At 39.1% G+C, this 18,394-nt stretch overlaps 1 protein-coding gene across 19 annotated transcripts in view; it reads right to left on the bottom strand.

The window, feature by feature from the left end:
• The window catches only part of LPP (LIM domain containing preferred translocation partner in lipoma), a 700,519-nt gene that overhangs the window by 163,176 nt on the left and 518,949 nt on the right, over positions 1-18,394 (bottom strand). For all 19 annotated transcript variants that reach the window (XM_032629901.1, XM_032629886.1, XM_032629897.1 and 16 more), the window contains one exon: positions 12,240-12,366. In XM_032629901.1, the coding sequence (XP_032485792.1) occupies positions 12,240-12,366 (127 nt within the window). The remainder of the gene's footprint in view (positions 1-12,239; positions 12,367-18,394) is intronic.

Genomic DNA, 18,394 nt, shown 5'->3' with positions numbered 1-18,394 from the left:
GTGGGGAAAGTTCAGGTTGGGGGAAAGGAGCGTGGTTTGAAAAGGAAAGGGAGTTGAGTTCACAGTTATCTGTATTTGTGTGTTTAAGATCAGAAAATGCATAATTAGCACTTGTAGGTTCGGGTCTCAGCTCTGCATGTCTCAGTACACAACCACAGACAACCTACAAGTTGAAACTTTCTTTTGCCATACACATTGTGTGCCCCGCCAGCTCTTTCTCTCTCAGGACATCAAGCTTATTTCCACAGTTATTAGGTAAAGGATGTTTGATTATAAAGTAAAAATCTCTTTTATACCTTTTTTTTCATTCTTTGATAAAGAGAAGGGTGATCCCAATGAAACAGAATGAGTGAGTATCTGCTGTATGTATGAAACACCAATCCTGGGTGAGTCTTCCCAGCCTTGAAGGGGTGCTAATATAAGAGAATGATCTTTTATAACTGGTTGCTAGGGAAAAAACATGTAAACACGGAGAAAGGACGTTTTTTTTTTTTTTTCAGTGTGATGCCCTGCCCATCTGACCCAATTAGATTAGAACAGAAGAAAACTGAGGAGGTAAGAGATTGTCTTGGGAACCAAGGACCACAAAGGAATCCCAGAGGGGAGAAAATGTGATTTAGAACTTAAAAAAGAAAATCCTAACTATGTAACCTATCCATTGATGAATTTCAATCTTTAATTTTCAAAGAAAACACATGGAAAAGAGATCAAGTCCAAGGGTATCAACCTAATTTTGACTGAAGTTCAATGATCGTAGCAACCATGTGTTGTTCTACCTTAAACATTCTCTAGTGCCTTTAAGTGATTTTAAAAAAGGAATGAGAAAGTCTGAGTTACAATCCATGGCTCTGTCACTAATTAGTTTGTGAACCGAGAAAACTCCCTTATTTTCACAATATCTAAAAATGAGAGGATTTTCCTACATAGTCTTTTTTTTTTTTTTTTTTTTTTTTTTTTTTTTGCGGTATGTGGGCCTCACACTGTTGTGGCCTCTCCTGCTGCAGAGCACAGGCTCCGGACGCACAGGCCCAGCGGCCATGGCTCATGGGCCCAGCTGCTCCATGGCATGTGAGATATTCCCGGACCGGGGCACAAACCCGTGTCCCCTGCATCGGCAGGCGGACTCTCAACCACTGAGCCACCAGGGAAGCCCTCCTAGATAGTCTTTAAGATTCCCTCTAGCTGTAACATTTTAAGGTTCCATAAGGTGTTAAATAAATGAAGCATTTTCCCTCTGTGGTTTATACCATGTCCTGCCACAAGGAGTATGGAATGTCTGCTCACAATTTTTATTCATGGGTTTATTAATTAATTAAACATTAAATATCTCCTATGTGTCAGGCATTGATCTAGGACCAAAGATGGGGACACAGCAGTGCACTAAACAAAAACTACCTTCAATCAGACTTATATACTAGTGAGGTAAATGATAAATACTACAAGTAAGTAACTTGATGAGTATGAGAAAAGAGGATATTGGCAATCTCTTCAGTTCATTTTTTTTTTTTTTTTAAACATCTTTATTGGGGTATAATTGCTTTACAATGGTGTGTTAGTTTCTGCTTTACAACAAAGTGAATCAGCTATACATATACATATGTTCCCATATGTCTTCCCTCTTGCGTCTCCCTCCCTCCCACTCTCCCCATCCCACCCCTCCAGGCTGTCACAAAGCACCGAGCTAATATCCCTGTGCCTTGCGGCTGCTTCCCCCCAGCTATCTACCTTACTACGTTTGTTAGTGTGTATATGTCCATGACTCTCTCTCGCCCTGTCAAAACTCACCCTTCCCCCTCCCCATATCCTCAAGTCCGTTCTCCAGTAGGTCTGCGTCTTTATTCCTGTCTTACCCCTAGGTTCTTCATGACATTTTTTTCCCTTAAATTCCATATATATGTGTTAGCATACGGTATTTGTCTTTTTCTTTCTGACTTACTTCACTCTGTATGACAGACTCTAGGTCTATCCATCTCATTACAAATAGCTCAATTTCATTTCTTTTTAAGGCTGAGTAATATTCCATTGTGTACACGTGCCACATCTTCTTTATCCATTCATCCGATGATGGGCGCTTAGGTTGTTTCCATCTCCGGGCTATTGTAAATAGAGCTGCAATGAACATTGTGGTACATGACTCTTTTTGAATTTTGGTTTTCTCAGGGTATATGCCCAGTAGTGGGATTGCTGGGTCATATGGTAATTCTATTTGTAGTTTTTTAAGGAACCTCCATACTGTTCTCCATAGTGGCTGAACCATTTCACATTCCCACCAGCAGTGCAAGAGTGTCCCCTTTTCTCCACACCCTCTCCAGCATTTATTGTTTATAGATTTTTTTGATGATGGCCATTCTGACTGGTGTGAGATGATATCTCATTGTAGTTTTGATTTGCATTTCTCTAATGATTAATGATGTTGAGCATTCTTTCATGTGTTTGTTGGCATTCTGTATACCTTCTTTGGAGAAATGTCTATTTAGGTCTTCTGCCCATTTTTGGATGGGGTTGTTTGTTTTTTTGTTATTGAGCTGCATGAGCTGCTTGTAAATTTTGGAGATTAATCCTTTGTCAGTTGCTTCATTTGCAAATGTTTTCTCCCATTCTGAGGGTTGTCTTTTGGTCTTGGTTATGGTTTCCTTTGCTGTGCAAAAGCTTTGAAGTTTCATTAGGTCCCATTTGTTTATTTTTGTTTTTATTTCCATTACTCTAGGAGGTGGGTCAGAAAGGATCTTGCTGTGATTTATGTCATAGAGTGTTCTTCCTATGTTTTCTTCTAAGAGTTTGATAGTTTCTGGCCTTACATTTAGGTCTTTAATCCATTCTGAGCTTATTTTTGTGTATGGTGTTAGGGAGTGATCTAATCTCATACTTTTACATGTACCTGTCCAGTTTTCCCAGCACCATTTATTGAAGAGGCTGTCCTTTCTCCACTGTACATTCCTGCCTCCTTTATCAAAGATAAGGTGTCCATATGTGCGTGGGTTTATCTCTGGGCTTTCTATCCTGTTCCACTGATCTATCTTTCTCTTCAGTTCATTTATATTTGAAAATCAAGGAGATAAGGACAGTATATGTACAAAGGTTCTAACAAGTTTTTATCATTTTATTTTATCATTTTTAAGGGCAATGTGTTCTTAACTCAAATTTGAATAAGGTGTCACCACGTCTGGGTTCACAAAAATAGCAGGCCCAACCCACTCCCTCACCTTTGTGAACAGCCCTGCCATTCCTCTTCTTACCATCAGAGACTAATTTCTATTCCTTGTTCAGAAAGGAAATTTTGGCCATAGAGTTCAAGTCACTCCCAGCTGTATGACCTCGAACGAGTCATTTGGGCTTTAGTTTTCTGGAACATGAAAGGTTGTCCTAGATAGTTGCTAAGATTAAATTATTCTTTATGATACTACAAGTCTAGGTTTCCAAATCGATGCTTAAAAACACACTATGTAGCCAAATTAATTAAAAATTAATGTGTGCTAAGATAGAACACATAAAATGCTTATGATTATTATTTATTTAGTGCTGTGACCATATATTGCCCCAAGCAAACATTTTACCAGAAATCACTATCACAAAAGGAAATACATCAAATATGTCTCATTAATAGAAAACATTCTATTCCCATGACCCACAGAGACCTTAAACAAAAAGCTAGAGAGAAATAAAACCAAGAAATGCATTTTTTTCCCCCAAATCAATACCACCTTTTCTCTAAACCACTTATTTTCTACTTATTCTTCCATTGTGGTTTTGGGGTTTTTAATTAATTAGGTTATTTTTCTGTGAAAATAAGATCCTTACGGTTTCAGGTTCCATCTGTACTAAAGGCAGCTCCCACTTGGAATCACTTTCTAGTTTGTAATTGACAGGAGCACTTTGGAAACCATTTCCTTGACACAAAATAATAAAAACAATGAAATACAAATTACTTAGCACTTGCCAGTTGAAACCCTCTAAAAACTTTTCAAAGCAATCACATTGTTCCTCGTACCGACGAAGAAGCTAAAACACAGAGTATGTTCACTGATTTATCTCATAGTCTATGACCAATCCAGCAACATGGTGCTAAGAGAGCATGATGGGGTGGAAAGAGAACAGGATCTGGGATCAGTAGGCCTGGGCCCCTGTGTAATTCTGATGCTAATGGGATCTATGAGTAGCAGGGGTGGCAGAGGGCTCTGAGGATTGGGGAGTCCCTTAATCACACAGATCCCGTTTCTTCATATGCCAAATGGAAATAAACACACTGTCTGCTTTGCAGGGCTGCTGTCTAGTTTAAATTAAATTACATAACAAGTATAAAAGTGCTTTACAAAGCACTATATAAATGTTAGCTGTAATCATGTAATAATAATGATAAGCTGGGGTTAGCACTAGACGTTAGATGCAAGAGCTTGATTCCCACGCAAGTTGAGATGCCTAAGTCACTGAATATCAGAGTTGGACAAGTATTTTTGAAATCTAATCTCATAGTCCATTGAATGCTTGAGTACCTTTCACCACTTCCTCAACAAGGGGTTACTGGGCTTTGGCTTATGCTCTTCCAAGAAATTTCTTCTGTCTGTTAAACATGTTAATTCATTATACCGAATGTAAATTTGCCAGCTTCCCCTCACTTGCCTTTGTAGCTAACTTTGGAATAACACATATTAAGTCTAGTACCTTTTCGACATGGCAGTTCTCCAATAGCTTTCAGGGTTCCAAGCTTTCTTTTCTCCACTCCTTCAACTGTAGCTCAAATAGTGGTTTCCAGTTTCCTAAGCCTCTTAGTCCAAGTCCTCTAGACATGTTCACTTATCCTTTGGTCTTACTAAAATAGAAAAGAAATAAACCATCTTCCCCATTGTCTGGGGCACTCTGCTTCTACTCACGAACATCCTTTGGACCTCCATCTTGCTCTCAAATGAGAAGATACATAGTACCAAGTATGGTGAGGTCGTTTTATCAGTAAATTACTCGTAGCACATTCCCCTCCATGCCTTTCTTCTCTTAGGGCTTGAAACATGCTGGGCCCCCACTGCCTCATATCTTCCACCCTGTCCACCTGTCCTTTGAAGCAATAAAGCCTACTCCCCCTAGAACCAATTCCTGGCTTTATGCAAAAACTCTCAATATGCCTCACTGACAATGCTCAAGAGATAAACAAAAAAATTCTTAGATAAATGCCAAGTTCTGTGAAGAGAATTTACCTAGTGCTGTTCTAAAGGCATAGGGATTCTTCAAATGGCTCACTAAACAATATTAAGACTCACACACTTCAGGTCTTTTTTGGAAGAAGGAATAAGACAACACCACGTAAACACTGCCAAGATGATTACAGCTTCCTGCTTAAAAATAAGCTGGTAGATATTTTCAGTCCTTCCTCAGATATATTACATTGTTCATTTCCAGAGATACTGTATTCCAAGATTGTTGCCTTCTGCCGTAGGGTCTGTACAGCCAGAACACCACTATTTTGGAGAGAATCATGCCATGGCCACAGACTGAGACATGGTTCTCACCTACAAAACATGCTTTCTCTTTCAAAATGAATGAAAACACAAAACTTAGAGGCTCTGGGTATACCAACCAACATGGAGAACACTTGCATAAATTCACAGACATGACTCAGGGATATCTAGAGACAAACTCAACTTTCCTTTACATTTCTCCCTCAAAACTATCTGAAAAGTATAAGCTCCAAATGCTGGCCACTAGCCCTGTAAGCTCCCTAATTTTCTAGCAACGAAAACTTTCTCCCCCATTAATTTTAATAGCTAATTTAAAAATCCTCCCTCTCCTATTTTAAGATCTGAACTTTACCCTAAATTATAGTAATTTATAGTTCATCACCCCTTGTTCTTTCTATGTATCTACCCCTGGCACTGAGAATCTCCTCTAGTAGAAACATAGTTTTCTAGTTGCCCAGGGAAACAGGTTGCTCCAAGATACAAGCACTTGAACCAAGGCCTGTAGCCTTGCAAATGATGTGAACTAAAGATCTACTGCCTGGTTAACTGAATTAGATGAGAATTTCTCCTTACCTTCAACTTTCTTCTATATTTCCTCTCTTCCCCCTATAGCACAGCATTCTAGGCCCACTCAAGTACACCCTTGCTAATGGAAAGACACTTAGGAATCTGCTACAGCCAAAATTCAAGTCCAAGTAGATGAAAAATGTTCAGAACATGAGAGGCTATCTTCCCTTCAAAGATCTGGACTTATCATACTGCTCTACTACAATTCATCTGCTATGGCATTTAGCTAATACTGCAATGCAACAGATACAATTTTTGATGAAGATGTAAAAGGAAGGGCATGGAAGCACTAAAACTAGCACATTTTCAGAAGAAATCATTAAAAAAAAATCAGCTGAGACTCAATTGAATGTTCCAGCTTGTAATATTTTATCAAGAAATGACTTGAGGAAACAATCACTATAGCTCTTAGTGATTTTTAGTGATTTGCTTTCCCTTAAGGTCAACAGTCAGCTAACATGGCTGATACAGAGGTATTAGGTGGGTTATCTCCCTAGAGTATGTATCTGAGCCATGGCAAAAAGCCTATGCTGAGTGTCACATCAGTTAATTCAGGAGTTAAAGATAGTCAAAGTATATTGCCAGTGACACTGAAGTCTGGGCTACAGACGCCCTCAGAACAGTTGGTCTCTTACTTAAAGATCATGACTTCAGGAGGTAAAGGATGACATGAGGCGGGAATAGCCACCTACAGGAACAGTTTATGCCTTTTTGTAACGGTAATGAATCAGAATGGACTTGCGATCTGAAGAATAAGTCGAAATCCTAAAACTTATAGCTGTGTGACTTGAACAACTCATTGAGTCTCTCTGAATCTCTGTTTCCTCATCAGAGAAATGAAAACTTCATGGCCAGATATGTGAGTCAGACCATGACTGGGAGTGGGCTTTTTAAACTTGTAGAGCTTTAAGTAAATATAGCTTTCATCATTTCCACCACAATGGTTATCATCTCACCAACAATAGAAAGGGTATGTGTCCAGTAGAAAATAAAGAAACAGATACACAAGAAAGGGAAATTTTAAAACAGTCAAGTTTACAAGATATAGGAATGACTCTCTACTTCTCCTGCCCAAGAAGGGAGTGTTAAGATGATTCATTTGTGGGGTTTCCCTGGTGGTCCAGTGGTTAGGGCTTGGCGCTTCCACTGCAGGGGGCGCAGGTTCGATCCTTGGTTGGAGAGCTAAGATCCCGTATGCCATGCGGCACGTACAAAAATAAAAGACAATTCACTTGTGATAGGCTTCAATACTCCTCGGGGGAGAAAGGGTATCCTTTGTAGCTGTGCAGTTATAGTATCTCTCATAGTTATAATCTGAAGCGATTCTGCCCTCCTCATAATATCTCTACATCTATCTATCTTGTTTCAAAATAAGTTGCTGACATGACACTTTACCCTAAATACTTCAACATTTTGCTCCTAAAAACAAGGATATTATCTTATATAACCACAATGCCATTACCATCCCCATAAAATTAACATTGATGTATTATCTAATATATAGTTCATATTTAAATTTCTCTAAACTTGCCCTAAATACTTTGTTTTTTGTGGGTTTTTTTGCGGTATGCGGGCCTCTCACTGTTGTGGCCTCTCCCGTTGCGGAGCACAGGCTCCGGACGCGCAGGCTCAGCAGCCATGGCTCACGGGCCCAGCTGCTCCGCGGCATGTAGGATCTTCCCAGACCGGGGCACGAACCCGTGTCCCCTGCATCGGCAGGCGGACTCTCAACCACTGTGCCACCAGGGAAGCCCCAATACTTTGTTTTTTGATCCAGATTCACGCAAGATGCATGCCTTGCATTTGACTGGCATGTCTTTTTTCATTTTCTTTAATCTTGACAGTTTTAAAGAATTCAGGACAATTGTCTTGAAAAATGGCACATCATTTGGATCTGTCTACTTCCTAATGGTTGGATTTCAGGTTAAATATTTCAGCAAGACTATGTTACACAGGTGATGTGTGTACTTTCTACATCGTATCAGCTGGCACATGTCAGTTTGTCCCATTTTGGTGATGCTAAGTTTCATCACTTGGATTAAGAAAGTTTCCAAACTCTCTATTTGTGAAGGTATCTTTTCTCCTTTGACTTAAGTCACCTGTGAGGTGACATTTTGATATTCCTCCCCTACTTTGAAGCATGCCATAATTATAGTTCTTCAAACAAAGAAAAACTGCTAAGAGTAATGGGAAACTCCATAATGAAAAACAAAACAAAACAAAAATATATTCATGAATTATTCCACTCAAGGAAAAAGAAAATAGGGGCTGCACAGAAAAAAATGAACATGACCACAGGGGAATCTATTCCACTGACACCATTTATTTACATTTTGTTCCCTCTCACTCACTGGTGCAGCTCATAATCTAGTAGGAGATCTTTGACATGAAAGCATTTAGTGACCTTCAGCAAATCAGTTATAGTGTCAATGAAAATTCCAGCATTAAATAGGCAAAGTGATAGAAAAAGTGAGGGGGTTGAGTTGGGGCTGGGCATGTTAACACAAGAGTGAAAAGTTCTTTTAAGGTGGTGATTAGCAATGCTATTTCCAGCCCAGAACGGAACTCAGGTAAAATTCTGATAGAGAACAAGAGATGACTCATCTTCATCTCCCTTGGGTCAGGCCCTTCTGTTGCAAACACATTATTAGGTAGCCGTCCTTCTCTCATCTTCAGACTTAACTCTGTCTTCTATGCTCACCTAGTGTCTCAGGCAGACCCAAAACAGTGCTGCACCCCTTGCTGCACTGACATTCCTTACATGCCTGCCTCTCTCCTGTCCTTCCCAGAACTTGTGAATCCCCTGAGGGCAGAGACTCTGCTTGGTGTCCCTTGCACACAGAAAACATGTTCGGGAAATGTTTAATGTTTGAGTAGAACAGTAAACCATAGTTCTGTTAACTCATCCTTTGCTTCCTGCTTTTATCTAGCCAGTGAGAGGTAGAGCTGGCATTCAAACCAAGGCATACTGGCTTTGGAACCCACATTCTTAACCACATTTCATGAAACAGTTCCCATAACCTTTGATCTCAATGTGCAGCACTCATTGTATAAGATAAAGTCCCTAGTCTTTAGGTCATTGGTCCCAGCCTACCTCTCCCATCTTATTTCCCAAAATTTGTTCCTTCCCACATGGGTGCCTCACTCCAATGATTTTATTGCCTATTATGTTAAAATTCTACTCCTCAGAAATGACATCACTTCTCTACTATCATCGCACTTCCAGCTCTCTATTACCGTAATTTTAAAAAGGCTATCCACTTCACAAACACTTTTCCATTCCTGCCTCATAATGTTCTCTCTCCTTTCTTCTCAGTTCTCAAAGTACTTTGGCTGAACTTCAAATAAGTTACTTGTCGCTTTCTGCCTTGTGTTAGGATTAAACACGACAACGTTGTACACATCCTCTCTTATATAAGACTATAAGCTCCTTTAAAGGGAAGGCCCACGTCTCCCTAGCTCCACATGTCTCCAACACCTACCTAGCACAGTAGCCTGCACATAATAGGCCCTTGGTGGATATCTGCCATATAAAGCAATTTTCCTTACATAATCTTGGCCTCAATTTCTATTTTATTTATTCTATCTACCTAGAAGAGAATGCCCTTCTCTTATTTTCCATCTGTCCAAAGCTGATCTCCTCCATAAGACCCTTCCTAAATGTCCAGAACTAAACTCTGGAAGTGAAGGGTATGTTTGTTACCTGGGCTGTGGTGACGGCATATAAGCGTACACATACATCCAAACCCACCTAATTGTATACATTCATTATGTGACTTTGTTTACTTCAATAAAGCTGTGGAAAAAGTTTCAGAAGAAAAAAAAAAAAGTATAGACCTGGAGTTTGGATTCTAATCCAGTCCTGCAACTTATTAGCTGTTGGTATTGGGCAGATTACTTAACATTTCTGTGCCTTGATTTCCTAATCTGGAAATAATAATAGCATTTACTTCACAGGGTTATATTTTTTCCTGTAAGGATGAAATGAGTTCATTCTTAATGAAGTACATACTGTGTAACAGTGCTGCCATATTGTAAGCACCCAATAAAACTTATCATTATTCCACATTCTCTCTCATGGTTTGTAACACTCATTTGGCAATGATTATTTACCAACTGGTGACATATGTTCTATTTTTGCTAGGAACTTCAGTTTAAATCACGTATTATTAATGGCTTTTTGATGGGCATATCTTGTTTTCTTTAGTAAAGCATGGGATAACTTTGATTATTGAGCATATTCTACATGCCAAGAACTTGGCTAAGTGCTTTCTATAAATATTTCATTCACTACTCACTACAAAAGTATAAACTAGCCATTATTTCCACATTATAGATAAAGCAAAACAAAAAGATGTAGGGAATAAGCAATTTGTTCAAGTTGTCTAACCTAGTGAGTAGCAGAGCCAGGACAGTTCTTGAAGGCAAAGATAATATTTAATTGATCTCCCAGAGCGATTAATATATACGCATTAACACAGTTACTATCTATGTTCAATGTTTTTTATTGCTATCTATTTTGTTGTTGTGAAAATGGAAGCATATATATTTGGTATGTTAGCTTTTTGTGCTTGGTGTACCTTAATACAGAGGCCTTAGTTTTCACTCTTAATAAGCTTTTTTAAAAAGTTACCTTAGGCTCCAATATAAGCCCTTCTCCCATGTCAATGACAAGAGCATGATAAACTTTTAGTATATTTTAATATAACTAGAGACTTCTTTTAACTATTCTCTATGCATTTGTGCTAATCTCTATCAACTTACATTTAACTTTTAGCTTTATGTACTTCTCTGCATTAATGCTGTTTCTACAGAGAACTTACTATGAAAGAAATGCTAAAGCACAGTTGCTTCACACCTATGATTCACCAAGGTGGGAAATGGGATTGAGGCAGTTGAGGAACGGGCCAATATTGCTTAGCTGGTAAAAGGCAGAAAAGGAACCAGAACCAGAACTCTTTATCCCCACTACTGTGCTCTTTTAGCTAAGCTACACTGTCTCCTGCATACAAAGAAATGTCACGTTTTTCATATTTTAACCCAGTCCATTTATGATGTGGCTTTGTGCCCTCAGTTTACCTGTCATTACATATTCCCAAATAGGAAGCAAGTGGGAAGACATGAAAATAGGAAGTATGTGAAGAAGTAGAAGTCCCGTGCAATTTTTCCACCTCTATGCCTTTGCTTCCACTGCTCCCCAAATGTAATATCCTCTCTCCAGATGCCTGAAAAGCAGTGCTACTCAGAATGATCTACAGATTCCTATCTGACTAAGACACTCTGCGATAAGACAAGTACAGACACAGACAGTATTTAGAAAATATGATAGCAATTTAATAGAGTAATTTATTCCTGTTAAATCTAATAATGGCAAAACTCATTCTTCCATTTTGTATTGTTTATTTCATTTTCTTAGTAACTAATTTTAATTGTACTCTATGGAAATATTGGTCTCCAACAGATTAGGGAGAAAACAGAAAATCTGAAAGGCACTGCTTTGAGTCCAGGTTCAAGAACCACCACTTCTTCTCAAAAGCATTCCCGATGTTCTCGATGAATAGAGCTTTTACATTTTGTAACACTTGACCTAAGCCTCTCTTATGCCTCGTAACTTTCTACCTAGATTAGCAATTGTTTGTTTTTCTTATCTTTTCTAAATAATTCCAACCTCCCTGAGGATAGGTAATGTATCTTTAACACCTCATACTTGGTGTATAATTCATAAATTCACATTACAAAAATGGAATGGATGGATTAACCACTGATAATTATTCACAGGTTTGGAGAGAGAAGTTAAAAAAAATATAAAGGGAACAACTTTTCATAAATAGGGAAAGGAATGAAAGCACAAAGTTTAGATACTACCCGATTTCACATTTTGTAAATGAACATTTAGATCAGTGAGAGACCTGCACACACACAGAAACCCGATTTCTGCCTAATAAGAAGCTAAAAATTGTCAAAAAATAACTTTTAAAATCAAATTTGTATTCAAGAAACTCTGCATTACCCCTGAAATTTTAGTCCAAGCTAAACAGACATCCCATTTACAGCAGTCTCACAAAGCAATTTCCAGAACACTCAGGTGTGTGTGTACATGCATACCAGCTCCAACACATGCAGACTCAAGGCTTTTACCAGTGGAGCCGGTACTATTCCTAATTACTAATTAAGGAAAACAGAACACAACCTTTACTTCAGAACTCAGCCCTAGACCCCACTCACCAAAGTATTCATCGGCGGGTGGGTTTTCCATGTCATACAGCATCTTCTTGGTCAGATGCTCGAGCTCATCTTCAGGGCGGAAGGAGGAAGGGACAGCCGGAGGCCCCATGGATCCTGTTTGTCCACTCTGAAAGGCAGAAAACACAGATTCCTTTAAGTGCAACCTAGACATCAACCAAGGCAATCAGGTAGTGTTTGCACTGTAGAGGAAAAAGCACTGGATGGGGCCGTTAGGAGGCCTGGGTTTAATATTGGTTTTATCAGCTACCCAGTGTCTGACCTTGGGGGCACTACTTTATTCACTTGCCTTATATAGATGAGCCATCTCTCAGGCTTAGAAATCCATGTTTACAAAGAACAGGACTCTGTTTCATTCAACAATTGCTAAGCAGTCACTGTGTGCCAGTTGTAGATCTATAAAAAGAAGTTGAAGAAACTGAGTCTCTTTCCTTACAGAGCTTACGGTCGAGTAAGAGATATAGGCACCCTAGTAATTAAAGATAAAGCAACTGTAGAAAGTGCACAGTCAGAGCACAAAGGCGACTCCCCCGTGGCCGAAGAGGAAGAATTCCAGAGGAGAGGCATCAGCACGGACTAGGATTTATTCAGCTAAAGGAGAGGAGCCATAAACGTTGAAGGTTTTTTTTACATTCAGGTGAGGAAGAAGCCAGGTGGCATAAGGAACTCCTATGTATAAAGTCTGAGATAAGAAAAGAGATGAATATTATTGGGTACATGGGGTCCACAAAGTGAAGGGCCTTGTGTTCCAGTTAAGGAGGTTGAGTAACCCCCCTGCCCCACCCCACCAGACCACCCCTGCACTGCAAACCACCAGATGTCAAATGAGGAGGTAAATCAGCAGCGGTGAACACTAGATTGGTGTTAAATAGGCGGATGTGCCTGAATTAAAGCAACGCAAGGGAACCAAATGTCAGGTGAAAGAACACTTGAGGTGATCAACCGAGAATCTAAAGTATGTAAAGAAAGAAGGAAGACCAGAGGCCAGATGTAAAATAGCTGGTGCTATGTAAGTAAGAGGGAATTTGGTAGATTTTCCTTTGCCTATATTATAACTTTGACCACTTCCGATATTACACCCCAGTATCTTCAAAGTATTAAAAATAAAAAGACTGTTAAAGGTTTAGAAATATCAGTGATGCTATCCCCCCATGGCAAATGGGAAGAGCTGACACTGGGAATGCACTGCCTTGATATTATGCGGTCTTAAAATTGTTGACCAAGAGTTTCTCCTTTCATGAATAGTTTACAAGAATCAGTTCAACAAGACTTGAAGCTGCATATTCGTTCACCCGTTATCTTCACTATACCAAATGAGTTCTTGGATGTGAAGAACAAATCCTTGTACAAAAGTTTCATTATTATTACCAGCAACATTTCAACAACTAAGAAGGGTATTAATTACTTGTGTTATGGCTAGGGCACGAAATGCCTTCTAAACATATGTGGAATTGTTGATCGGCACCTATTTGGCCTTTTCTCTCTAATTATCTTTCATCTGGCATCTGCAGGATCATTACCTCAATGTACTCATTGTGAGGTAAAGAAATTGACACCCAAAAAGATCCGGCAGGGTTAATTAGGATAAAGCCAGGATAAGAGCCCATCCTAGATTCACTCGTTTGTCCTAAACATTAATCTCAGGGCCTCCTCTAAACTGCAAATAATGCGTGCCCTCTTGAGTTAGTGTGAGGGTTAAAGAAGCTCTTGACTCATCCACATTTGTTTTGCTCATTAGTTTATGCACACGTTCTTACAGTGCCTATTTTGTGTACCCTCTGCAAGCATCAGGGAGGAACACAAAGACGTTTTTGACACAGTCTTTGCCTTTGAAAGGACTGGAGTCTAGTGAGGGTGAAAGACAGACACAAATGATCATCAGTTCTATAAAGCACACTATATTGGGGGGAGTGTATGCAGATATAAACATTGGAGGAGTGATTTGCTAGTATAATTAAACTTCAAATTGCTCATATACGCTATCAACTTTCAAGAAAATTTTACAGAAATATTCATATAAGAACATAAAATTATTGTGGCCAGAGATAGTGAAGGGATATATGGTGTGGCAGTGGCATTGTGGTTGGAGACAGATTTAATGAGGTGAGCTTGTGAACCTGTCTGAACTTGAGACCCCCTTCTGTAAAATGGGCTTGCAATGCTACCTCACGGTCTTTGTTAGAATTAAGATGAGATAGCTTGCATTTCATGCTAAATAGAGCTTAACTACTTTCAAGCCATGGCAACAAAGGGACTCTAGATCCCCCAACCTGCCTCTGAGGGAGGGGACTATGCCAGTTCAGGTGACAACATTGAAGACGAGATAGGAAAATTATCTACAACTTGTTTTTGCAGGTTTGCAATTAAGAGAGAACTTGAGCCCCAAATTTGGTATTACCTGACTCTAAATTCTACGTATTCTTTTCCAACCAAACATTGCTTTCCATAGAGAAAGTGCTAGAAAAGTATGAAATATTAATGGTGGTGGCTGTTTTAATTTAAATCAACAACTAGTAGAGAAAATCTGATAATTCCTGCTTCCAGCCTTAGGGTGAACCCTTAGGGAGTGGACACAATTTATTATTGTTTGGCCCTAAAATCTACTGGCTTCCCTTTGCATATAAACAGAGGCAGCAAGAAAGCCAAGTCTGTCCTCTGTAAATCGGAGCCAGTAATTGAGATTCTACCTTTAGCACTTACATTTCAAGCAGAGGCCTAATTTCAAAGTACTTACCTTGTCAGTATTTCACAGATTTTAAGAAACAATACATATAGTATACCTTTTATTCTACAAATACTCCTTCCTATTTGCTTGCTATACTGTTTCTGAAGTTTGGAAAAGGCTCTTTTCTTTTAGATTCTAATCTCATATATTGCTGATCTTGGATTCCTGGTATTCCTTCTGAATAAAGACCCCCAGGAGATCATCTCTTCCAGTGTTTCTGGACCTTATTTGGCTAGAGAACTCTCCCCACTGTCCCCACCTCCAGTGGGTAATACTCAACCTCTGTGGAATATATAGTGGTAAAAAGTCAAGTTCTTCCCAGTTGTCTCTCACACCCAGGAAAATATAGCTCGGGACTTTCTTCAGGGTTCAAGTCTCGTAAGTAGTAGTTGTTTAGCACTTTCTCACTGGGATGAAGAGATCCCTTTCAATTTCTCTCTCTCGGGAGTGCTTAGGACTCAACACATCCTAGGAAAAAGTAATAATTGTGTCCAAATCATTTTTAAATAAGCAGCTTCTAAAATTGTGTCTGGGCAATAAAACACAATTGAAAATTTATAAGTGGGGGGTGAGGGGGGGCTGGCAGGGGATGTGATATATTATTTTGTTTTTTATTTCTTCAGAAGTAGAAATATGAATAGTATCAGCAGTATATTCATTGTGACATAATAACAGTTCCTTGTATCTGTATGACCCTTTTCAAAGTGCCTGCTTTCACATATGTCATCTCAAACGCTTATACAACAGCCCTGTGTGATATATCATCCTATTTTATGGATGAGGAAATTGAGGCTCAGAAAAGATAACTGAGCAATGCTGTGTGCAGTACCAGCCCTGAAAGCCAGCAGAGCCCTGACTGAGACTAGGTATGCTCAGTCGGCCGTGTTTTGGCTCCACTTCAAGGCCTCGCTGGATTCCAATATTGTTATTTCCAAGCCTTCCAGCTCTATCACTATAGTCATTTGGATTTTAAAATAGTGATTGTATTATCTAATAAGCAAAGACTTTTTCAGAGTGGAGGCTTACTGCTAAATAGTGAAACAAAAGCACTGCAAAACAAATATAAACACAGCCTCTAGCCTTTTCTAAGAAAAAGACATTCTTATAAGTATCAATATTAATCACTAATATGTACATTCTTTGAAATGCCTGGACCTCCTAGTAAAGGCAAAAAAAGAAAAAAAAAAAACATTACATGACCCATAGATGAAATTATTGAGAAATAAATTCCAGAGAATTCCTTCAAAATTCTCTTAACATACTTTTCCTAAGGGAATGCCAAGTACCAAGCACTATCATTATAAAGTCAAATTATTCAGGATTCCTGCCTCTGACAACTCAGTTTAGGAAGAGAGAGACATGAAAATAGGTAATTACCATAAAGTGTAAGTACAAAAACACAGGTATGAACTCAGTGTTCTGAGATAACAGAACACTGCCAGAAAGGAGGTGACCACTTAGTTTGATATTGAAGGATAAACTGGATTTTACCAGATGAAAGAAGAAAGGAAGAAAGACAGAGAGAGAGAGAGACAGCGGGAGAGGGAGAGAGAGAGAGAGAGAGAGAGAGAGAGAGCGAGAGAGAGAGAAAGAAAGGAAGAAAGGAAGAAAGAAAGAAAGAAGAAAAGGAAAAAAGAAAGAGAAAGACAGTAAAGATATTCCAAGAACAGTATGTATGAAAGAACATGGATATTAGCAAAAATGTTAAGAAATAGAGGAAGAACAGAGCTAGGATGAGGCTGGAGAAATGGGTTGTGGTCAAAGTCAAGACTGTTTTAGGCAACAGATAATCTTTAGGAGATTTAATATGGTGGGCTGACTTTTACTAAAGTCATGCTTCTGAAATATGCCTATTGGCAAATATCTTATACCCAAAGTGAATGATGACTTAAAAAAATGCAACCAGACACCAATTTAATGGTTAATATGCTTTAAAAGAACTCTGATACATACTATGTAAATTTGCTAACTCCTCAGCAAAATGTGTTTCCTCTTCCTTCTGAGCACACAGCTAGACTATTTTCCATTCTCCCTTGCAGTTAGATACAGCCATATGAGGCATAGGAAGAAAGGAGCTCACTCCTGGAGGACAGCCATCCACTGACCAGGCTGGCTTGCCTCAAACTGTTACAGAAGGGAGACTGGAAAGAAATATGCTCAGAGGTTAATGGTTAAAAGAGATGGGCAGTGGTTTATATTCCTTTTATTTATACTTTCCTTTTTCTACAATGAAGATTTTTTCCTCAGATGTGAAAAAATATATTTTTTTCCTGACACAGAAGTGTCAGGACACAGAAAATGTCCAAGTATCTACAGCCGACTCTTCTCTGCCATGGTTCTTTCCTTGCTAGGGGCCCAGCTGATTATCGTTCTGGGGAAGGCCTAATATGAATACCACGGCCAAATTTGGATCTAGGCCCCTGGTAAAGGTTATGGATGAGACTGTGCAAAAATAAGGACTGTTTCTGCAAACAAAATGCATATGGACAGAATCTACTTGGTGAGCAAAAAAACTCTGCCAGATTAAGAACAGCACAAATAACAGTATCCATCATACTTATATAACACTTCATGGTATTTGAAGTGTTTTGTATTTTCTTACATCAGAACCTATTAAGTCAAAAGACCTATTTATCTCTCTAATCTTAGTTCCACCTCTCACTTATCCAGTCATTTGGATCAAATCATTTCTATTCCCTGAGCCTCAGTATGTTTATGTGTAAAATGGTGTTTTCAAAGATTCCTTTGATTTTAACTCTATCACATTTTTGTACCCATAATATGCAGATATTTATAGATATTTATAGTGAAATCACAGGTATTCATATTTATGGCAGCTTTGTAGCTTATACAAACAGACACACTGAGCAAGTGGAGACCTCATTATTATAGAGATTTCCATTTACATGAGGACTTAAATCACTTGTCAGCATCCCCTGAAACAATCTAGAACTTCATTCAGCATTCTAAATCTGAGTAAGCAGCTGGCAGGTCACAGGGTTTCTGCAGCCTACAGAACTTTCACTACACATGGGGCATGAAGTCAAGAACATACAAAGGTTAACCACCCTTTCCTACCACCACCCTTCCTTGGGTGGGGAAAGCAGAACTGTCCCTCCTAAAGAGAAAAGGAAGCATGGTAAACAGCCTACACTAAGGTGCAAACAGCAAAGACCCCTAGGAGAACACCCACCTCCTTGAATCTTTGTTACCACCAACTTAACTAATTAAATGTACGTGTTAAGAATCCGTATTACAAAATGGCCACCTAATCTGTCATCACATCAGCCTCTGGGTTACTCTGATGTTGACCTCGCCATGGGCTATTTTCCTCCCATGAGTCCTTACCTGTTGTTGATTTCCTAGTTACAGAGTGCTAGGTAACTGGAACTTAGTACAAATCTGAACCTTA

This window comes from Phocoena sinus, chromosome 4 (genome assembly GCF_008692025.1).
Source record: "Phocoena sinus isolate mPhoSin1 chromosome 4, mPhoSin1.pri, whole genome shotgun sequence".
NCBI classification, from domain to species: Eukaryota; Metazoa; Chordata; class Mammalia; order Artiodactyla; family Phocoenidae; genus Phocoena; species Phocoena sinus.
This window is presented reverse-complemented; position numbering and strand designations above follow the sequence as displayed.